This window comes from Coregonus lavaretus (genome assembly GCF_964263955.1).
Source record: "Coregonus lavaretus genome assembly, chromosome: 4".
NCBI classification, from domain to species: Eukaryota; Metazoa; Chordata; class Actinopteri; order Salmoniformes; family Salmonidae; genus Coregonus; species Coregonus lavaretus.
The window spans coordinates 36,466,489-36,491,433 of NC_139991.1; the positions used below are offsets into that span (position 1 = coordinate 36,466,489).

Consider the following 24,945-nt stretch of genomic DNA (forward strand, 5'->3'; position numbering starts at 1 on the left):
TGAGTTGCATCCAAAGAACACCATACCTACTGTGAAGCATGGGGGTGGAAACATCATGCTTTGGGGCTGTTTTTCTGCAAAGGGACTAGGATGACTGATCCGTGTAAAGGAAAGAATGAATGGGGCCATGTATCGTGAGATTTTGAGTGAAAACCTCCTTCCATCAGCAAGGGCATTGAAGATGAAACGTGGCTGGGTCTTTCAGCATAACAATGATCCCAATTACACCGCCCGGGCAACGAAGGAGTGGCTTCGTAAGAAGCATTTCAAGGTCCTGGAGTGGCCTAGCCAGTCTCCAGATCTCAACCTCATAGAAAATCTTTGGAGGGAGTTGAAAGTAGTGTTGCCCAGCGACAGCCCCAAAACATCACTGCTCTAGAGGATATTTGCATGGAGGAATGGGCCAAAATACCAGCAACAGTGTGTGAAAACCTTGTGAAGACTTACAGAAAACGTTTGACCTGTGTCATTGCCAACAAAGGGTATATAACAAAGTATTGAGAAACTTTTGTTATTGACCAAATACTTATTTTCCACCATAATTTGCAAATAAATTCATTAAAAATCCTACAATGTGATTTTCTGGATTTCTTTTCCTCATTTTGTCTGTCATAGTTGACGTGTACCTATGATGAAAGTTACAGGCCTCTCATCTTTTTAAGTGGGAGAACTTGCACAATTGGTGGCTGACTAAATACTTTTTTCCCCCACTGTATATATATCTAAGAGTTTAATTTGGGAGATGGTAACTCGTTAAACAACTTCTTCCGTGGTGCCCCAAATTCCTATTGAGATAATTGTTACATGATTCATTAAATCAATTGACAATTAAACATAGTTAGGTGATTCGATAAATAAACAGTCATACATTAAAGTAAGTCACGTCACGACACCTTCGGCCTTGTGAATGTTGACCTGTTTAAAGGTCTTACTTACGTCGGCTACGGAGAGCGTGATCACACAGTCGTCCGCAACAGCTGATGCTCTCATGCATGTTTCCAGTGTTACTTGCCTCGAAGCGAGCATAGAAGTAATTTAGCTCTTCTGGTAGGCTTGTGTCACTGGGCAGCTCGCGGATGTGCTTCCCTTTGTAGTAATATTTTGCAAGCCCTGGCACATCCGACGAGCATCGGAGCCGGTGTAGTACGATTCGATCTTAGTCCTGTATCGACGCTTTGTCTGTTTGATGGTTCGTCGGAGGGCATAGCGGGATTTCTTATAAACTTCTGGGTTAGAGTCCCGCTCCTTGAAAGCGGCAGCTCTACCCTTTAGCTCAGTGCGGATGTTGCCTGTAATCCATGGCTTCTGGTTGGGGTATGTACGTACAGTCACTGTGGGGACGACATCATCGATGCACTTATTGATTAAGCCAGTGACTGATGTGGTGTACTCCTCAATGCCATTGGAAGAATCCCTGAACATATTCCAGTCTGTGCTAGCAAAACAGTCCTGTTGCTTAGCATTTGCTTCATCTGACCACTTTTTTATTGACCGAGTCACTGGTGCTTCCTACTTTAGTTTTTGCTTGTTAGCAAGAATCAGGAGGATAGAATTATGGTCAGATTTGCCAAATGGAGGGCGAGGGAGAGCTTTGTACGCATCTCTGTGTGTGGAGTAAAGGGGGTCTAGAGTTTTTTCCCCTCTGGTTGCACATTTAACATGCTGGTAGAAATGAGGTAAAACAGATTTAAGTTTGCCTGCATTAAAGTCCCTGGCCACTAGGAGCGCCGCCTCTGGATGAGCGTTTTCCTGTTTGCTTATGGCTGTATACAGCTCATTGAGTGCGGTCTTACTGCCAGCATCGGTGTGTGGTGGTAAATACACAGCTACGAAGAATATAGATGAAAACTCTCTTGGTAGATAGTGTGCTCTACAGCTTATCATGAGATACTCTACCTCAGGTGAGCAAAACCTCGAGACTTCCTTAAATATCGTGCACCAGCTGTTGTTTAAAAATATACATAGACCGCCACCCCTTGTCTTACCAGAGGCTGCTGTTTAATAACCAGACATTCATACAAACTTGCTATGCTGAATTCTTGACGCACAATTGAACGTGCTGCTATATCCTGCTATATGGTGCCAGCACACCCACAAGCGAGCTACTCTGGGCAGCCGGAGTAGCACGCGGCAATTTACAGCGTACTAATGTACACTAGCCGTGAGTCTTTGCCCTACAAAGTGATTTTAAGATATATAAGTTATCCCGTACCAGCTTTTGTGCCGAATACATTACGTTGTTACAGGTGTCAGGCGTATGGGTATGTGGCAGCAGTGTAGGAGGGAGGTGTGAGAAGTGTGCAGAAGGGCATGAGACAAAGTAATGTGTAGCATTGGGGAAAGATGCGGTATGTGTTAATTGTAGTGGTGACCATGGAGCTGGGGATCAGAAATGTCTGGTGCTAAAGAGGCAGGTTGAGGTTTCCAGGGTTAGAGTAGTGTAGAAGTTTTCATATGCTGAGGCGGAAGATGGGTCAAGGTGGAGGGATCCTGAGAGGAGTGGTGTGAGTAGCGTACAGTATCTATACCAGCACAGAGGGATAGGCCAACAAGTGATATATGCTTCTGTAAGAAGTACTGTACTGCAGGGATGGAACGTAAGTCGCAGAAAGGTTGTGGTGGCAGGGTGTATATTTTTTAATGAGTGTAGGGTTAGATGGTAGGGTATTAGTTGATTTATTTCCTCTTTTTTTTTTTTTTTAGCAAAGTATAAAGGAGTAATACACCAGTCTAGTAGGTGGCGGTAATGCAATATTTATTGGATGCCAACCGCTGTTAAACCTCATCGAAGAAGAAGAACTGCACATCATATTGTCTTGTTGGTCAGTTGGTGAGGAGGACCACACCGTAACTTTAGCTGTCGTTAAAACGATTTAATTTTCGATTTTAAGGGTACGTCACTATTCGTCAAAGCTGGATTGTGGATCTCGTGCTCATTTAAAGGTAAAGTTTTATTGCTTTACAATTAATGAACTGTACAATGACTGTATTTGATATAAACTAGCCAGTTAGCATAGCTAACTAATTTGGCTAACGTTAGCCGTGTCACCTCTCAAATAGGCTTTGCCGTTACTGCGATTGGTGACTGGTGTGGTTGCTGCTAGACTACCAAATGTACGTTAGCTAAACTAACGAAGCTCAGTCATACTACAACACAGCCTGGCTGGTCGCTATAGCTAGCTAGCTAGCTAATCACCTAAGTCCGACAAGCGAATTGATCAATTAACGTGCTATTTATTGTGTGTCGTGTTATTTTATTTTACGATAATTATTAATCGAGACCATAACTAGTTACGTTTGCTGGTTGACCATCCGTTATAATCTTGTTTTTCCAGAGCAGAGTTGGGCGTTTCATCAAACATGCGCCGCAATACATTGAATTTGTTATACTACCACATGAGTTATCTAGCTAGCTAACGTTACTGTCTGTGTGATTTTATTTATACAGTACAATAGAAGGCAGTTCGTTTGCTAGCAAAGTAGCGGGTGCATACAGTCGACATTGGTAAATGTCATTGTTTTTCTAACTAGTCTGTGGTTTGTCTGGTGCAGGATGGATTTAGACGTGTGTGCTGGCGGGGACAGTACCAGAGGGAAAGCTGATTCGGCTTTTGCAGGTGAAGGAGGCGCTATGGAGATCGTGCCTCTGGAGCTCTATGACTCCGCTAGAGCGAAAATAGATGCAAATCTCCGCTGGCTCTTTGCCAAAGCTTACGGTATAGGTAAGTGTTTATCTTGCGCAGGTGCTCGCAATCTTTTGTGTTTTGAATATTGAAACCCTAGTTTTAGCTTTGGGACACATCGGGAGTCTGTCTATTGCTTGGACTCCCTAATTTGTATTCCTGCTGTGTAAACAGTGGTAGATTTGTACACTGAACAAAAATATAAACGCAACATGTAAAGTGTTGGTCCCATGTTTCATGAGCTGAAATAAAAGATCCCAGAAATGTTCCATACGCACAAAAAGCTTATTTCACTCAAATTTTGTGCAGAAATCTGTTGACATCCCTGTTAGTGAGCGTTTCTCCTTTGCCAAAATAATCCAACCACCTGACAGGCGTGGCATATAAAGAAGCTGGTTAAACAGCATGATCATTACACAGGTGCACCTTGTGCTTGGGAAAATAAAAGGCCACTCTAAAATGTGCAGTTTTGTCACACAACACAATGCCACAGATGTGTCAAGTTTTGAGGGAGAGTGCAATTGGCAGGCTGACTGCAGGAATGTCCACCAGAACTGTTGCCAGATAATTTAATGTTAATTTCTGTACCATAAGCCGCCTCCAATGTCGTTTTAGAGAATTTGGCAGTACGTCTAACCGGCCTCACAACCGCAGACCACGTGTAACCACGCCAGCCCTCCACATCTGGCTTCTTCACCTGTGGGATCATCTGAGACCAGCCACCCGGACAGCTAATGAAACTGTGGGTTTGCACAACCAAAACATTTATGCACAAACTGTCAGAAACCATCTCAGGGAAGCTCATCTGCGTGCTCGTCGTCTTGACCTGACTGCAGTTTGGCGTCGTAACCGACTTCAGTGGGCAAGTGCTCACCTTTGATGGCCACTGGCACGCATCACCTCATGTTTCAGCATGACAATGCACGGCCCCATGTCGTAAGGATCTGTACATAATTCCTGGATGCTGAAAATGTCCCAGTTCTTCCATGGCCTGCATACTCACCCATTAAGCATGTTTTGGATGCTCAGGATTGACGTGTACCACGGCGTGTTCCAGTTCTTGCCAATATCCAGCAACTTTGAAACAGCCATCGAAGAGAAGTGGGACAACATTCCACAGGCCACAATCAACAGCCTGATCAACTCTATGCGAAGGAGATGTCGCGCTGCATGAGGCAAATGGTGGTCTCATTAGATACTGACTGGTTTTCTGATCCACACCCCTACTTTTTTAAATAAATGTATCTGTGACCAACTGATGCATATCTTTATTCCCATTCAGGTGAAATCCATAGATTATGGCCTAATGAATTTATTTCAATTGACTGATTTCCGTACTGTAACTCAGTAAAATCTTTGAAATTGTTGCCTGTTGCGTTTATTTTTGTTCAGTGTAGATTTCGTGGTAGGAAGTCTCACGTGAAGTGCGTGGTCTAATAGCAGCCTGCTGTCTAACATGGCAGAAATATGATGCGGTTTGGACAAAAGTTGGATTCAGATGTTTATTTGATAGCGAGGGACACATTTCACTTCGTCTGATAAGTAGAGTTTCTAGAGATTATACAAACGCTTTTGTTTATAGGAAATGTTTTTGTGGTATGGTTATTTTCTGTCGCCAACCACCAGAATGACGCACAACTCAGGGAGTCCAACCAATACACAGACTCCTGATGTTGTGTCCCAAAGCTATTGAAACGCCTACTGTTGAAGTCTGTTAATGGGAAGCATTCTGTTAAAACAACAAAAACAACTGTCTGTCTCTAGATCTAGTTGTTTTGTCCCACTGTGGTGCCACAGATTTGGAACCAGAACTCAGACCTGCATGAATGTCATGAGCTAGCTAATTCACCAGTTGTTTTTGTCTGGGCTTTATAGCTCAGTAACAGTAAGGTTAGGCTGCGTATGCCACTCACGGATCTACTGACGGATCAGGATTTAGACAGGTGTGTGCGTGGGTGGGGGTAGTCTAGGTTGAAGTGTGCGCGTATCTTTCTTTCCCCTTCTTTGATCAGCTTACTGCCTGCTGAAAGTGTGTGTCTGTGGTGGGGGAGGGATTGGATGTGTTTGAGGATGATTGTTGTCCTCTTGAGTCAAGGGACATTCCCTGGCTAAACCCACCTCAAGCAATTTTATTCACAATGGTCATCTCATTACACACGGCATCGCTCATCACTATGCGCTTCTTGTGTGTGTGTCCTGCAGAAAGACCATTTAAAGCTGCAATATATAACTTTTTGCGTGACCTGACCAAATTCACATAGAAATGTGTGTTATAGATGTCATTCTCATTGAAAGCAAGTCTAAGAAGCGGTAGACCTGTTCTGTGCGTACTATTTACAGTGCCTTCGGAAAGTATTCAGACCCCTTGACTTTTTCCACATTTTGTTACGTTACAGCCTTATTCTAAAATTGATTAAATTGTTTTTTCCCCTCATCAATACCCCATAATGACAAAGCAAAAACAGGTTTGTAGAAATTTTTACTAATGTATTACAAATAGAGTTAAGAAAATATTTACTAAATAAACTAAAGTAAAAAATAAAACATAACAATAACGAGGCTATATACAGGGGGTACCGGTACCGAGTCAATGTGCGGGGGTACAGGTTAGTCAAGGTAATTTGTCCATGTTGGTAGGGGTAAAGTGACTGCATAGATAATAAACATCGAGTAGCAGCAGTGTAAAAACAAAGGGGGGGTTGGTCAATGTAAATAGTCCGGGTGGCCTTCCTCTGACACCGCCTAGTATATACAGTACCAGTCAAAAGTTTTGACACCCCTACTCATTCAAGGGTTATTCTTTATTTTTACTGTTTTCTACATTGTAGAATAATAGTGAAGACATCAAAACTATGAAATAATACCTATGGAATCATGTAGTACACAAAAAAGTGTTAAACAAATCAAAATATATTTGAGATTCTTCAAAGTAGTCACCCTTTGCCTTGATGACAGCTTTGCACACTCTTGGCATTCTCAACCAGCTTCACCTGGAATGCTTTTCCAACAGTCTTGAAGGAGTTCCCACATATGGACTCAGACCAAAGGACAGATTTCCACCGGTCTAATGTCCATTGCTCGTGTTTCTTGGCCCAAGCAAGTCTCTTCTTATTATTGGTGTCCTGTAGGAGTGGTTTCTTTGCAGCAATTTGACCATGAAGGCCTGATTCACACAGTCCCCTCTGAACAGTTGATGATGAGATGTGTCTGTTACTTGAACTCTGTGAAGCAGTTATTTGGCCTGCAACTTCTGAGGCTTGTAACTCTAATGAACTTATCCTCTGCAGCAGAGAGCCAGTTTAATCATAGCGCTTGATGGTTTTTGCGACTGCACTTGAAGAAACTTTCAATTTTTTTTGACATTTTCCGTATTGACTGACCTTCATGTCTTAAAGTAATGATGTACTGTCATTTCTCTTTGCTTATTTGAGCTGTTTTTGCCACAACATGGACTTGGTCTTTTACCAAATAGGGCTATCTTCTGTATACCACCCCTACCTAGTCACAACACAACTGATTGGCTCAAATGCATTAAGGAGGAAAAAAATTCCACAAATTAACTTTTAACAAGGCACACCTGTTAATTGAAATGCATTCCAGGTGACTACCTCATGAAGCTGGTTGAGAGTACGCCAATAATGTGCAAAGCTGTCATCAAGGCAAAGGGTGGCTACTTTGAAGAATCTAAAATATATTTTGATTTGTTTAACACTTTTTTTGGTTACTACATGATTCCATATGTGTTATTTCATAGTTTTGATGTCTTCACTATTATTCTGTAGGTCCTGGATGGCAGGAAGCTTAGCCCCAGCGAGCTCCTTACGGTCGGATGCCGTACTTGCCATACCAGGCGGCGATGCAACCGGTCAGGATGCTCTCGATGGTGCAGCTGTAGAACTTTTTGAGGATCTGGGGACCAAATCTTTTCAGTCTCCTGAGCGGGAAAAGGTGTTGTCGTGCCCTCTTCACGACTGTCTTGGTGTGTTTGGACCATGATAGTTTGTTGGTGATGTGGACACCAAGGAACTTGAAACTCTCGACCCACTCCACTACAGCACCGTCAATGTTAATTAGGGCCTGTTTGGCCCTCCTTTTCCTGTAGTCCACGATCAGCTCCTTTGTCTTCCACACATTGAGGGGGAGGTTGTTGCCCTGGCACCACACTGCCAGGTCTCTGACCTCATCCCTATAGGCTGTCTCATCGTTGTCGGTGATCAGGCCTACTGTTGTGTCGTCAGCAAACTTAATGATGGTGTTGGAGTCGTGCTTGGCCACGCAGTCGTGGGTGAACAGGGAGTACAGGAGGGGACTAATCACACACCCCTGAGGGGCCCCCGTGTTGAGGATCAGCGTGGCAGATGTTTTGTTGCTTACCCTTACCACCTGGGGGCGGCCCGTCAGGATGTCCAGAATCCAGTTGCAGAGTGAGGTGTTTAGTCCCAGGGTCCTTAGCTTAGTGATGAGCTTTGTGGACAGTATGGTGTTGAACGCTGAGCTGTAGTCAATGAACAGCATTCTCACATAGGTGTTCCTTTTGTCCAGGTGGGAAAGGGCAGTGTGGAGTGCGATTGAGATTGCGTCATCTGTGGATCTGTTGGGGTGGTATGCAAATTGGAGTGGGTCTAGGGTTTCCGGGATGATGGTGTTGTGAGTCATGACCAGCCTTTCAAAGCACTTCATGGCTACCGATGTGAGTGCTACGGGGAGGTAGGCATTTAGGCAGGTTACCTTCGCTTTCTTGTGCACAGGGACTATGGTGGTCTGCTTGAAACATGTAGGTATTACAGACTCGGTCAGGAAGAGGTTGAAAATGTCAGTGAAGGCACTTGCTAGTTGGTCAGCTCATGCTCTTGAGTACACATCCTGGTAATCCGTCTGGCGCTTGCCTCGAAGCGAGCATAAAAGGCATTTAGCTCGTCTGGTAGGCTCTCGTCACTGGGCAGTGACGCTTTGCCAGTTTGATGGTTCATCTGAGGGCATAACAGGATTTCTTATAAGCGTCCGGAATAGTGTCCCGCTCCTTGAAAGCGGCAGCTCTAGCCTTTAGCTCGGTGCGGATGTTGCCTGTAATCCATGGCTTCTGGTTGGGATATGTACCCACGGTCACTGTGGGGACGACGTTGTCGATGCACTTATTGATGAAGCCTGTGACTGAGGTTGTATACTCCTCAATGCCATTGGATGAATCCCGGAACATTTTCGAGTCTTTTGCTAACAAAACAGTCCTGTAGCGTAACATCCGCGTCATCTGACCACTTCCGTATTAAGCGAGTCACTGGTACTTCCTGCTTTAGTTTTTGCTTGTAAGCAGGAAGCAGGAGGATAGAATTATGGTCAGATTTACCAAAAGGAGGGCGAGGTAGAGCTTTGTACGTGTCTCTGTGTGTGGAGTAAAGGTGGTCTAGAGTTTTTTTTTTCTCCCTCTGGTTGCAAATGTGACATGCTGGTAGAAATGAGGTAAAACGGATTTAAGTTTGCCTGCATTAAAGTCCCCGGCCACTAGGAGCGCCGCCTCTGGATGAGCATTTTCTTGTTTGCTTATGGCCTTATACAGCTCGTTGAGTGCGGTCTTAGTGCCAGCATCGGTTTGTGGTGGTAAATAGACAGCTACTAATAATATAGATGAGAACGTTGTTGGTAGATAGTGTGGTGTACAGCTTATCATGAGATACTCTACCTCAGCGGAGCAATACCACAAGAGTTTTTTTTTTCTCCCTCTGGTTGCAAATGTGACATGCTGGTAGAAATGAGGTAAAACGGATTTAAGTTTGCCTGCATTAAAGTCCCCGGCCACTAGGAGCGCCGCCTCTGGATGAGCATTTTCTTGTTTGCTTATGGCCTTATACAGCTCGTTGAGTGCGGTCTTAGTGCCAGCATCGGTTTGTGGTGGTAAATAGACAGCTACTAATAATATAGATGAGAACGTTGTTGGTAGATAGTGTGGTGTACAGCTTATCATGAGATACTCTACCTCAGCGGAGCAATACCACAAGACATCACGCATCAGCTGTTATTGACAAATAGACACACACCCCCACCCCTCGTCTTACCAGATGTAGCTGTTCTGTCCTGCCTATGCACGGAAAACCCAGCCAGCTCTATATGATCCTTGTCGTCGTTCAGCCACGACTTGGTGAAACATAGGATATTACAGTTTTTAATATCCCGTTGGTAGGATAATCTCGAACGGCGATCATCCAGTTTATTTCCGGATGGTAGAGGCAGGTTACCCACTCGCCAACAAATTCTCACAAGGCACCCTACCTGCCCTTCTCTGCTTAAAGCATATCGAGAGCCAACCTATTCTGCCAGGTCATGAGTAAGGTGGCGGATAGTTGGTCTGAGATTCCCTTCACTGAATCCCTTGTCTAATTAACAAACCTTTGTAGATTAATTAATCCAGTCAACATTTTTATTAATTGTAACCCACCAGAAAAACGTTGTTGTAAACCCTTCTCCAATTTGATCTGCGATTCACATTACCTTGGTGTCTATAACATTGATAATCTCCGGGGGTCATGGTGAATTGGGGTGCCTTAGTATTATCCTTTTTAAGAGTGGTTATTTTAATATCAGAACAATTAGGTGAGGTTTGATTTAATCCCAAATCTATCACACAAGAGAACATGGTCTGAGGCATAGGTGCAGTTAAAAGGGTTGGCCTACCTGTTGAACAGGCATAACAATTAGTTTTACCCAACGCCCTAGCTCTGTAGTTCATCCACCTTACCCAGAAGTTCTCATTTGAAATTCCTTCTACTTCTCCTTGGTTCATTTCCTGCATGAGGAAATCTTCTACCCTTGGTGGTTTAGTGCTATTTAGGATTCCTTCTGAGGGCCTTCCAAGGGGTGTTAGACTAGTTTTTGATACCTCTGGTGATAACATTGGATCTACCTGCTGTTCTGTCTCGGAGGTGGAAGATTAATTTCTCTCCTGAAAAATGAACCTCAAACATATATCTGCCCCGTGCTCATCAACACAGGCCCAATAGTTCCTTGCTATGTCATCTTGCATAATTGACTTTACCGTTATCACCAGTTCCGTTTTACATTTATCATGGGTTTGTTTAATTCCCCATCGGTGTACTGCGTCCATCCCATTCTCATAGTATGTTCCCCAGGTATGTTTAAACACCCTTGCTCAAGGACATAAGCGTTCCCCAGTGCAAATGTATTTACCATACCTTCTAGGACCTAACTTTCTTGTACACGCACCCAAAACCTCCTAACTCTTCATGGGAGAAGTCGAATGGTATCTTGAATCCCCCATCTTGTCCTAAACTGACTTTAACTATTAAAATAATCATTCCACCAATAGTCTTTCTTGGTTTCAGTATTTCTACGAGATCGAATCAGTGCATAATTTCTCTGTTTAGGTTGACCTGGATTAATCCATAATATGGTTAACATGATGATGCAGCTCAGAGTCCCCCAAAATCCCCAAAACCGCCATCCCAATCCTGTCCCTGACCCACCTGCCTGGTACTTCCCTATACCCACACCTCTAGGAACACCTCACAGTGATGAAAGGTTGGGGTAGGGTTTCTTCGTTAACAGAGTTTACCCCCGAACCCTAGTGGTTTAGTTCTTCTCTTTAACTCTGTGTTTTCAACGGTGTTGGCATGTGGGCCTACCTTTTTGCAGTGGGTAACGTGGACCCAAGTGGCTCTCTCAGCTATTCTTATAGCGAAGGCAGTTACCAATAGGACTTGGTATGGTCCCTCCCAGCGTGGCTGCTTTCAATCCTTTTTCCTCAACGATTGGATCCACACCCAGTCTCCAGGTTGTATACTATGAGTCACCTTCTCCTTTAATTCTCCTGTAGGACACAAATTCTTAGACATACGGGTATGGTTAACGAACAATTTTCTCATGTGTTCTGCTAGTGTATTCTCTAGTTCTATGTCTGCCTGTTCTGGTCCTGCCAACTGTGGCATTCTGTAAGGTCTTCCACACACTTTCTCAAAGGGGGACAACCCAATTTATCTGGTCGTCATTAATACTATCGGTAGACATTGTACCCAATTTCTTCCTTTCACTCCGTGATAACTCTATAAAATCCATTTCCAATTGCTGGACTGGATATTTTGCCAGGGGGATATTCCCCCTGGGGTGCTCTCTGTCTATCTTGGTGATTATTCTGTGCACAGACGACACATCTGGAACCCCACCATTATCAGTTTCTATCTGGTTTCTATCGCCCATTCATCCATTGATGACAGAATAGCATATTTTAATGTTACTAGTTTTTGCTTAATAGCCAGAGCAATGTTGTCACACGAGTGGTCATGTGCTGAATGCATGGACAGCACGGATATTCTTGGGAAAAGTGAAATTTGGAAATAGAGCTGCATCTTTAGAATTTTGAGTTATTTGACAAAGGTAAGTGTCATGGTTTAGGTGTAGTTTCGATGGGCCGGCTGTGCAGGCTGACTCATTTGTTTCCTGCTCATCAACTTTGAAAGAGTCAAGGATATGTTTTGCATTATTCTAAAGGCCTACTGCAACATGTTTTCCTTACAATCAATATGATTAGTAATAGTTATGGTAAATACAACAGTCCCATAACAGCCTCTTTTTACAAAGTAAAACGTAAAAGAGAATGGTGTCAACTAGGGCTGACCCCATTTAGTCGATTGGTCGATTGTTTGGTCGATAGGCTGTTAGTCGACCAAGATTTCTGTAGTTGAGCAGTCACAATTTATAACATTTTTGATGGTGCACAAGACACCTGTCTGTTTTGCGCCTGTCTCAGTGGACTAATCCATTGCGGAGGCCACAGGGATGGCACAGTCGATCACTCTAAGACATGTGATACTGAAATTGTATATGGTTATATAATGTAAAAAATAATGGTGCAACACTAATAAATCAAATATTATTTCATAACAAATGCGCTTTTTCCCCGCGTTGGATATGGTTGCTGTCCGCGGTTCTGAAACAATCTTCAGTGTGCCATAGAATTGGCGCCGTTCCCTTACTATGTACGTAATAGCAAAGTTAACCAGCATATTGGGATTAAGAACAATACGGTGGAGGCAGCAGCAGCAGAGACGAGGAAACAGCCCTTGCATTAAGCCCTATTTGGAAGGGATTTGTTTTTCTGGGTTTATTTATTATTATTTCAGTTTTTAACCTTTATTTAACCAGGAAAAGCATATTGAGACCCAGAGTCTCTTTTTCAAGGGAGACCTGGCCAAGAAGGCAGCAACAATCAATACATTACAGAATTAAAACATACAACAACACAATACAATTCAACAACATGATCCAGCCTAAAAAAAGCATTTACACTCCTCTGTAACAGTCTCCCATTAAATTAATTCAGTGGCACTAACATATCTCGATGAAGCATGGATTGTAGACTATTCCATGCCTCTCGTGCACAAGAAGAGAAGGCAGTCTTGCCTAATCAGTCCCTCCAGGATTCCGCGATTCTGCGACTGCATAATTCAATGCAAAATCAACCAATCAGCTTATATTATGCAAGAGCTCGCAGTTTTTACCAATCCCCGCACATTTAGTCCATAAAAGGGTCCAATCAAAAGTGGGTTTGTAATTTTGACCAATTACTGCACTGTTACCGTGGAAAATGGCCCAATCCAACCATACGTCAACAAAGTTTTCCCCCCCTGGCCTGTCAGCGTATTCACGTGCGAAGATGATGGCTGATTGTTGATGGCTGACGGGCAGTACAATGAACAGAAATCAATCTAATTTGCCAACAAAAATAACAGCTAAAGACCGTGCAAAACCATTTCCAAATGTTTTACATGAAAGTGGTGGGAAATTGTTTTGCACTACGTGCAACGTTGTGCTGGAACACAAGAGAAAGTCGACAATCAACAGACCCTTCGAATCAGCAAAGCATATGAGAATGTCAGAACATTTCCCACAGCAGCGGCAGTTCAACATGACTGAAGTGGTAGCAGGGAAGACTGTGGCAAGCGCTGGAAGAATCAAGGTGAGTGGTGTTTTACTCAAACTTTTACTCCGCTAACCTTGGCTTTAGTAGGGTGGTTGGCACTCTGCTCTCCCAGTCTGTCTATGGAGAGCGCTGCTCAAAGCACTGAGTGCAATTTGTCAGCTTTACTGTTTTAAACTCTCTGTAAAACTTAATATGGATCACGAAAGCACAATCTTTCTGGATTTTTTTTGAAATGGTAATACTGTTTTAAATGTACATATCAACCACAATACTCTATTTTTATGTTTTATGTTCTTTATCTCCCTTACGACCCTTTCAGAAAAAATCATAATCTCAAGTATTTTGAAGACGATGCATGCAAAATAAATATTGATCCTCAAATTGAAAGCGATTGATCAGCTTTGAATCTATTTGTTTTTTTGAGAGAGAGAGAGAGAGAGAGTGAGTGGGAGGTGCATCTCGTGTTGATAGCAAGGTGCAAGCCTGATGGAGAGGAGAGGTGTGTGTTAGTGAATGTGTGAGTGGATTATGACACACGGATATTCACTACCGTTCAAAAGTTTGGGGTCACGTAGAAATGTCCTTGTTTTAGAAAGAAAAGCAAAAAATGTTGTCCATTTAAAATAACATCAAATTGATCAGAAATACAGTGTAGACATTGTTAATGTTGTAAATGGCTATTGTAGCTGGAAGCGGCTGATTTTTTTAATGGAATATCTAAACAGGCGTACAGAGGCCCATTATCAGCAACCATCAGTCCTGTGTTCCAATGGCACGTTGTGTTTGCTAATCCAAGTTTATCATTTTATAAGGCTAATTGATCATTAGAAAACCATTTTGCAGTTATGTTAGCACAGCTGAAAACTGTTGTGCTGATTTAAAGAAGCAATACAACTGGCCTTCTTGACACTAGTTGAGTATCTGGAGCATCAGCAATTGTGGGTTCGATTACAGAATCAAAATGGCCAGAAACAAATACCTTTCTTCTGAAACCCGTCAGTATATCCTTCGCGTCGGACTCATTTAAAGAAAAATCTTCGTCCAGTTCGAGGTGAGAAATCGCTGTTCTGATATCCAGAAGCTCTTTTTGGCCGTAAGAGACTGGAGCAGCAACATTATGTACAAAATAAGTTACAAACAATGTGAAAAAACAAAATAGCACAGTTGGTTAGAAGCCCGTAAAACGGCAGCCATCCCCTGCGGCGCCATTATATTATATATTACTGTTTCCTTTTACATTTGTACATTTTAGTCATTTAGCAGACGCTCTTATCCAGAGCGACTTACAGTTAGAGTGCATACATTTTTTTATTTTCATACTGGCCCCCCCGTGGGAATTGAACCCACAATCCTGGCATTGCAAGCGCCATGCTCTACCAACTGAGCTACACAGGGCCTATGCGCTTGAGCGACAGTGCAATCTCTGATGTGCTGCAACATCTGCATGTCACAAACTTGTCACTCTTTTCTACCCAAACCCTGCCATCCCTCCCAGACTCCTGTCTCACCGTTGCAGTTGGGATCACCTTCTCAGTTGGCTCTGTTCTGGTTTTTCTGCGGAGAGGCTCAGGCATCGGAGGCGGAGGCTCGAAGACAACATCAGATGAAGACTCTTCCTCAGCAATGTCGATTTCAAGCTCAATATCCGATCCTCCATCCGACTTCAACTCTGCAGCATTTGCAATGCTGTCAGTGCGTCCATTCGTTTGGTTCGGCTTGCCATCGTGAACAACACACATTGTATGTTGTACTCAATGTCTGATTTGACTCTGAGGGGAAATTATATACAATTTCCTGCCTTTCATAATAAAATAATTAGACTGCCCACAATTCTTTATCATTACACTATTGTTCTAAATTCAATCATCCTCTTCACCCTCATCATTCATTTCATGCAACACGTCATATGCACTATTATCAGTTTCTATCGCCCATTCATCCATTGATGACAGAATAGCATATTTTAATATGTTACTAGTTTTGGTTTAGTAGCCAGAGCGATGTTGTCATGTGCTGAATGCATGGACAGCACTGATATTCTTGGGAAAAGTGAAATTTGGAAATAGAGCTGCATCTTTTGAGTTTTGACAAAGGTAAGTGTCATGGTTTATGTGTAGTTTCGATGGGCCAGCTGTGCAGGCTGACTCATCATTTGTTTTCTGCTCATCAACTTTGAAAGAGTCAAGGATATGTTTTGTATTATTCTAAAGGCCTACTGCAACACGTAGCATGTTTTCCTTACAATCAATATGATTAGTAATAGTTATGGTAAATACAACAGTCCCATAACAGCCTCTTTTTACAAAGTAAAACGTAAAAGAGAATGGTGTCAACTAGGGCTGACCCCATTTAGTCGACTGGTCGATTGTTTGGTCGATAGGCTGTTAGTCGACCGAGATTTCTTTAGTTGAGCAGTCACAATTTATAACATTTTTGATGGTGCACAAGACACCTGTCTGTTTTGCGCCTGTCTCAGTGGACTAATCCATTGCGGAGGCCACAGGGATGGCACAGTCGATCACTCTAAGACATGTGATACTGAAATTGTATATGGTTATATTATGTAAAAATAATGGTGCATCACTAATAAATCAAATATTATTTTATAACAAATGCGCTTTTTCCCTTCGTTGGATATGGTTGCTGTCCGCGGTTCTGAAACAATCTTCAGTGTGCTGTAGAATTGGCGCCTTTCCCTATGTTACTATGTGTGTAATAGCAAAATTAACCTGCATATTGGGATTGAGAACAACTCGTCAAGTCTATTCTTGTTCTGAGAAATGAAGGCCATTCCATGTGAGAAATTGCCAAGAAACTGAAGATCTCGTACAATGCTGTGTACTACTCCCTTCACAGAACAGCGCAAACTGTCTCTAACCAGAATAGAAAGAGGAGTGGGAGGCCCCGTTGCACAACTGAGCAAGAGGACAAATACATTAGAGCAGGGGTGTCAAACATACGGCCCGCGGGCCGGATCAGGCCCGCAAACGGGTTTAATCCGGCCCGCGAGATGATTAAAAAAAAATAATAATAAAAAAAAAAGTTATTATTAATTTTTTTTTATTATAAAAATGCGCTGCAATTTTTCAATAAAATAAACTGCTGTTCCAATTGCGTCCACTGGATGGCGCAATAGCAATTGTGTTAAGCAAGCAAACTGTTTATACCGGGGCAGAGCAAGTAGGTCAAGCACGTGCAGCCAATGAGCTACTTTGTTTTGCCCGCGATATTTATTACGGCTTCTACTTTTAACATTATGTGCTTTGGCACCCTCATTGCCCCAATATGTCTCTGTCAAAAAAGAGAAAAGTGGACGCAGAGTGCAGAGTGTTCCAAGAAAAATGGTCATCCTATTTAATCACGGAATTGAATGGGAAAGCTGTATGTTTGGTGAGTTCAGAGCATGTTGCAGTGCTGGAAGAATATAACCTTCGTCGCCACTATGTGAGTCTTCATGCCGACAAATATGACAACTTTCAAGGACAGCGGAGATGAGAGAAGGTGAATGAACTGTTGGCGGGTCTGAAGAAACAGCAGTCTGTGTTTACTCACAGCCGAGACATCAGTGACGCTGCAGTGAAAGCTAGCTACCTCATTGCTAATGAAATCGCAGTGGCTTCAAAACCATTTAGTGAGGGTGAATTTGTAAAAACATGCATGATGAAGGCAGCGGAGATTGTGTGCCCTGAAAAGCGGCAGGCTTTTGCAAATATCAGCCTGACAAGAAACACAGTTGCAGACAGGATTTCCGATCTTTCAGTGGATTTGGACAGCCAGTTGAAGCAAAAAGTAAAGTCATTTATTGCGTTTTCGGTTGCAATTGATGAAAGCACGGACATTACAGATGTTGCACAACTGGCCATTTTCATCCGCGGAGTTGATGACACATTGACCGTCACCGAGGAGTTCGTGGAGTTGGTGCCGATGACAGATACAACGACAGCAGCTGATATTTTTACCGCACTCGTCGGCGCGCTGGACAGGGTCGGAGTGGACTGGTCCCGCGCTGTCAGCCTGGCTACAGATGGTGCGCCCTCAATGATCGGGAAAAAAGCAGGCGTTGTGACAAAGTTCAGAGAGAAAGTGCAATCTGCAAATGGAGGACGTGATTTTTTGACTTTTCACTGTATTTTGCACCAGGAGGCTTTGTGTTGCAAGTCATTAAAGATGGATAACGTCATGAAGGTGGTCATCCAAACTGTTAATTTCATCCGATCCAGAAGCCTGAATCACCGTCAGTTTGACAGCCTTCTCAGAGAGAAAGACCACATCTATGGCCTGCCATACCACACTGAGGTAAGATGGTTAAGCCGAGGTGCTGTGCTGAGGCGTTTCTTTGATTTCCGAGAAGAAATTGAACAGTTCATGGAAGAAAAGGGCAAACCAGTGTTAGAATTTCATTCCGCAGAATGGATGCAGGACCTTGCATTTATGGTGGATGTTACAGAGCACCTGAATAACTTGAACAAACAGCTGCAAGGGCGCAACAAAGTTGTCACGCAGTATTATGACAGCATACGTTCTTTCAAGTTGAAGCTGTCATTGTGGGAGACGCAACTTGCCGGTGGTAATGCAGCTCACTTCCCCTGTCTGAAAAATGTGTGCGCGACCCAACATGTGGCAGACATGAAGCGGTTCAAAGATAAAATAACGGGACTGTTACGGGAGTTTGAGCAACGCTTTCAGATTTATGTTTATATGTTTTTATGTTGATGTGCTATTGTTTTTAATGGATTTTATTTTATTTGTATATTTAACCTATTCTTGACTCTGTGGTTCTTGCACTTGTTTGGGGAACAGGATTTCATTATTTTTATCTACATTTCTGCCTGAGAAATGACACCCTGATATAGTTCTGTGATCTGTGATATACTTCTGTGAATCACTGAGGCATTGTGTGTTTGTGTGTTCTTTGTCCTCAGAACTTTCAAATAACTTGAGGTGTTTTATGATTAATAGTGATGTTGTGCTTTTGGACACTGTCCTCAGGCTCCAGCTTTATGTTTATATGTTTTTATGTTGATGTGCTATTGTTTTTAATTGATTTTATTTTATTTGTATATTTAACCTATTCTTGACTCTGTGGTTCTTGCACTTGTTTGGGGAACAGGATTTCATTATTTTTATCTACATTTCTGCCTGAGAAATGACACCCTGATATAGTTCTGTGATCTGTGAAACAGTTCTGTTAATCACTGAGCCATTGTGTGTTTGTGTGTTCTTTTTCTTTAGAATTTTCAAATAAACTTGACGTGTTTTATGATTAATAGTGATGTTGTGCTTGTACTATTTTGGACACACTGTCCTCAGGCTCCAGCTTTATGTTGTATGTTGATCGTATTAAAACAAAGAAAACAATCTGAAGTTGTTGTTTTTAAGTTATATATATATACCATGATTTTTCCGGTCCGGCCCACTTGGGAATAGATTTTCCTCCATGTGGCCCCTGAGCTAAAATGAGTTTGACACCCCTGCATTAGAGTGTCTAGTTTGAGAAACCAACACCTCACAGGTCCTCAACTGGCAGCTTCATTAAATAGTACCCGCAAAACACCAGTCTCAACGTCAAAAGTGAAGAGGCGACTCCGGGATGCTGACCTTCTAGGCATAGTTGCAAAGAAAAAGCCGTATCTCAGACTGGCCAATAAAAATAAACGTTTGTAAGAGATATGGCTTTTTCTTTGCAACTCTGCATAGAAGGTCAGCATCCCGGAATCGCCTCTTCACTGTTGACGTTGAGACAGTTAAGGACCTGTGAGGCGTCTGTTTCTCAAACTAGCTGTGCTAACATAATTGCAAAAGGGTTTTCTAATGATCAATTAGCCTTTTTAAAATGATAAACTTAGCAAACACAACGTGCCATTGGAACACAGGACTGATGGTTGCTGATAATGGGCCTCTGTACACCTATGTAGATATTCCATAAAAAATCAGCCGTTTCCAGGTACAATAGCCATTTACAACATTAACAATGACTACACTGTATTTCTCATCAATTGGATGTTATTTTAATGGACAAAAAATTTGCTTTTCTTTCGAAAACAAGGACCTTTCTAAGTGACCCCAAACTTTTGAACAGTAGTGTATATTTTATCTAATTAATTGGTACAATTGTTATTTTTCAGATTTGTGAAGATTGGGTCCTGATTTGCACAGCAGTCAACATGCCACTTTCCAAAAAGTGATCACCCCTCAATGAGGCAGTTTCTGAAAGAGAAAGTAATCAATGGAGGTGCCATCCCTGGATACCACCAGCTACAGGAAAAGTACTTGGGAGATTTATACCTGAAGGTGAAGGAAGAACTCAAGCAACATCTTGCAGGGAAGCCAGTGGCAGTCATCTTTGATGAAACTCCAGATGTTGAAGGAAGATGTGTACTAAACATCCTCATCGCACCACTTGAAAAGGATACTTCGGGGAGAATTCTTGCCTACCTCGCAGAGACAGTATTTCTGGAGCAGTGCAACCATTCAACAGTTTCCATGGCGGTGGTGAAATGTCTACAAGACTACAATATCTCCAATGATGACGTCATTGTCTTTGACACAGACAATGCTGCGTACCTGAAGAAAGCCTACAAAGCTGCACTTCATTCATTGTTCCCCAACTTCCACACATAACATGCATGGCTCACATCATGAATCTGATAGGGAGTGCTTTCCGCAAACCTTTTGACCAGCGGAATGCATTCATGCTAAGTTTTTTTGCAGATGTTTTACCAGGCAGGGGCACGCAAAAGAAGATACCTTACCTTCCTCACCACCGAACTGGCAGGATGGAAGAGAGCAGCTATGGCTCCCAATCCATTTGCAACATGCTGGAACTCATGGTTGTCAGCAGTGCAGTACCACTCAGAGCACCACTACAAGGGATTCATAGAGATGGAAATACAGGTATGATTTGAATCTACATGCATTCTACAATTGCTTTATATCATTGTAACTACATTTGTTGTAAACCGTGATGGCATTTCACAGTGAGTATAAGTAATATTTCTAATGTTCCTCTTTTTAATTCCTTGTCATTCACAGGTGTGTGGCCGAAGTGCATCACAGTCTGTAGAGAAACTCCATGAGATACTACAAGACCAAGAGCTGGTTCAGTCGCTGCAGATTCAGCTGAACATCATGGCAGACAAGTGCAAAGTCTTCCTGCAGCTTCTCGACATCTTCCAGAGCAGACGTGACAACAAAGATCTTTCACTATTTAGAGGACTTGCAGATTAACATTGCAGCCAACAAAGAACTACAGTATGAGTCTTGTTCACACTACTTTGACGCAGTTGACGACTTGCCCCTTGCTGTGAAAACAAAAATATTGAGCACTGTTGAAGAGGCATACAGCAATACAGAGGAAAAACGTACAAAATACATGTCAGATGGACAGCCTGCCATGGAGTTCCTCCAAGAAGTTAGGGTGTTTGATCCACGTCACATTGCGTTTATGGATGACAGAGTGTCCAGCTACAAGGCTATTCCAGGCTTCAGTAAGGTACCGAGCGATTAACTGGATGCCTACTTGACCAATGGAGGACCAGCAGCACTGAGAGCCACAGTGAGTGGGGTGGTGTATTTGAATATCTTCTAGGATGGCCTTCAAGAGAGACTTCCTGTGCTGAGCACCCTGGCCAAACGCTACAAAGATGCACTCACAAACTCAGCTGATGCTGAGCGAAGCAACAGTATCTACAAGCTTGTGTTGTCCAGCCGTAGGCGATCAACCTCTAACAACAACCTACGAGCCTTGGTCTTCATGCATCACAACTAATGACTCCGCAGTGGAGCAATTGATATGGAGGAGGATAGGGAGAATGAAATGGATGATTACATTGAGATATAGGCCAAGATGAGCTAGGCCCTTGATCAGCCCCCACCTCTAGTTATGTTCAGAAAAAGAGCTGTGTTTGTTCAAAAAAAGAAACAGCCCAAAAGAGCACTTAGGCTCTAATTGTTTTCATGGAAGATGAACTTGAGATATAATATGTCTTAATTGCAGATTGGACCCCAGGTGTTTCTTTGTCCTAGTTTAATCTTTTTTAGAACTCAGAAAAATAGCTTTGTTTTGTGTAATGTATTCTTCTTAAAATCATTCTAAAACTGAGCACATATGACGTTTTATTGCTTTCTATTAAATTAACGTGAAAATTTTTTGCCTAAATGTATCGCAGAATTTCAGAAACCTCCCGCAAAAAGAAATCCTGGAGGAATTGCCTAATACTGTAAATGTCCTGGGGACTTTAAGTAGCAACCACCTAGCGACCGGGTATGGTAACTGCTGGTGGTGAAGGAGACCAGACTACAGAGGTAAAGAGGGAGTTTACTCAAAAGGGCTTTGTAGATTAACAAATATAAACGTATCTTTCTGTGCAAATAAAGTGAGGTCCAACCCACCATTTGGTACAAGGTGCAATGGTGGGTGAGTGACTTGGCATTTGTGATAAAGCAAAGTATGCATGATAAAAAAAGAGTCCAGTCTCTGTAAGACAGAGGAGGCAGCATGCATATACAACAAGTCACCATAATCAATTACAGAGAGAAAGGTGGCATGAACAAGCTTCTTTCTAGCCATAAGCGGGGAGAAAGCCTTATTACGAAAATAAAAACCCAATTTCAATTGAAACTTCCTCAAAATATTATCCATATGAACTTTAAAGGACAACTTGTCATCCAACCATATACCTAGGTATTTGTAGGATGACACTTTTTCAATGGATAAGCCACCAGATGTGACAACGCTAACCTTCAGTGGCTGAGTGCGAACTCTGGTAAAGGTCATGAATTTAGTTTTTTGTACATTCAAGATCAGTTTGAGACCATAAAGGGAGGCCTGCAGTAATGAAAAGCAGTCTGGAGCTCTTCAACACCCTGAAACAGAGAAGGAGCACATGAATGTATGACTGTTCATTTGCATATAGATGCAACTCTGCTGGTTGCATCCCATTTCCCAAATCATTAATAAAAATGTAAAACAACACAAAAATGGAACCCTGGGGCACACCTCTATTAATCTCAAGAAAGCTAGACTTATGATTGTCAGCATATACACATTGTGTTCTGATTAGCTGCCCCTTCACTGAGACCAATGTTATTGAGTCTAGCTAGCAACAATTCTGTGTGAATTCACTAGGGATTCATAGACTTTGGCCAGGATAGGGAGTTTGGAGATAGGACGATAGTTATTAGCATCTGAGGGATCTCTACCCTTTAGCAGGACATAATCTGATTTCCAAATGCTGGGTGTGGAATTGTCAAGAGACTTGAGTTGAAAATGTGAGCCACAGGTTCAGTAATAATACCAGCTGCTATCTTTAAGAGGTAGGGATCCAGGTTGTCTGGACCTGAATAGTTTTTATTGTCTACTGCCTTTAGTGCTTTATAGACCTCAGCTTAATAAACAGGCTCAAAGTTAAAATGGTTCACATGAGAGCCTATATCATAGTTTACTGTAACAGAGCTTACATTAGAGGCCTGGGCCCCACCATTATCAAAAACTGAACCAGCAGATATGAAGTGCTTGTTAAAAACCCAACAATATCAGCTTTATCCTTCACTTCATTAGAATCCATCATTAAATGGTCAGGAAGGCCAGAGGATACATTAGAACCTGACACTGATTTGATTAGTTTCCAGAACTTGGTAGGGTTGTTTAGGTTCTCTGTGACTGCATTTATATAGAAATCTGATTTGGACATCCTGATCAATCCTGTACATTTGTTTCTTAGCGCTCTGAAGGAGGCCCAGTCAACAGGAGCATTTCTATGTCTAGCTTGAGCCCAAGAGACATTTCTCTTTCTAATTAATTCTGCCAGGTTATCTGAAAACCAGGGATTGTCCCTTCCACTGATTCTAAATTTCTTCACAGGGGCATGCTTATCACAAATGGACACATGTCATATTAAATAGTCCCAGGCAGTGTCAACATCGGGAATCAGACTTACTATGTCAATATTATGGTACAGATCATGTAAGAATGCTTGCTCATCAAACTGTCTAAAATGTAATTTTAGTATTTCTAACACAAGCAATTGCACAGTGATCACTGACATCATTACAGAATATCCCAGTCGATGTGTATTTGTGAGGGGTATTTGTTAGAATGTCCAATAGCGTTGTTTTGTTAGGTGCTCTGGGATTCCGTCTTGTAGGCGCATTAATTAATTGTGCGAGATTCAGAGAGTCACACAGTTCTTTAAAAGAGTCCGATACAGATGTAAGCATGTCCCAGTTCAAATCTCCAAAAATAATGAATTCAGAGACATTTAGCTTGTGCAGGACATCAGAGAGTTAAGTGAGTCTCCCGAAGCAGAGGGCGGTCTGTAGCAGCCGACTACAGTGATACGGGAGTCCTTATATACAGTTGAAGTCGGAAGTTTACATACACCTTAGCCAAATACATTTAAACTCAGTTTTTCACAATTCCTGACATTTAATCCTAGTAAAAATTCCCTGTCTTAGGTCAGTTAGGATCACCACTTTATTTTAAGAATGTGAAATGTCAGAATAATAGTAGAGTGATTTTATTTCAGCTTTTATTTCTTTCATCACATTCTCAGTGGGTCAGAAGTTTACATACACTCAATTAGTATTTGGTAGCATTGCCTTTAAATTGTTTAACTTGGGTCAAATGTTTCGGGTAGCCTTCCACAAGCTTCCCACAATAAGTTGGGTGAATTTTGGCCCATTCCTCCTGACAGAGCTGGTGTAACTTTTTTTAATTTTTAATTTAACCTTTATTTAACCAGGTAAGCCAGTTGAGAACAAGTTCTCATTTACAACTGGCGACCTGGCCAAGATAAAGCATAGCAGTGCGATAAAAACAACAACACAGAGTTACATATGGGGTAAAAAAACAAAGTAAAAAAATACAACAGAAAATATATATACAGTGTGTGCAAATGTAGCAAGTTATGGAGGTAAGGCAATAAATAGGCTACAGTGCAAAATAATTACAATTAGTATTAACACTGGAATGCTAGATGTGCAAGAGATTATGTGCAAATAGAGATACTGGGGTGCAAAAGAGCAAAATAAATAACAATATAGGGATGAGGTAGTTGGGTGGGCTAATTTCAGATGGGCTGTGTACAGGTGCAGTGATCGGTAAGGTGCTCTGACAACTGATGCTTAAAGTTATTGAGGGAGATAAGAGTCTCCAGCTTCAGAGATTTTTGCAATTCGTTCCAGTCATTGGCAGCAGAGAACTGGAAGGAATGGCGGCCAAAGGAGGTGTTGGCTTTGGGAATGACCAGTGAGATATACCTGCTGGAGCGCAGACTACGGGTGGGTGCTGCTATGGTGACCAATGAGCTAAGATAAGGCGGGGATTTGCCTAGC

At 42.3% G+C, this 24,945-nt stretch overlaps 1 protein-coding gene across 1 annotated transcript in view; it reads left to right on the forward strand.

The window, feature by feature from the left end:
* The first annotated feature begins 2,810 nt into the window (after window positions 1-2,810).
* The window catches only part of LOC311127651 (calmodulin-regulated spectrin-associated protein 1-B-like), a 190,689-nt gene continuing 168,554 nt past the window's right edge, over window positions 2,811-24,945 (forward strand). Inside the window, exons 1-2 of the mRNA XM_084159485.1 lie at window positions 2,811-2,943; window positions 3,553-3,722. Coding sequence (XP_084015611.1) covers window positions 3,554-3,722 — 169 coding nt within the window. The 5' untranslated portion in view covers window positions 2,811-2,943; window position 3,553. The remainder of the gene's footprint in view (window positions 2,944-3,552; window positions 3,723-24,945) is intronic.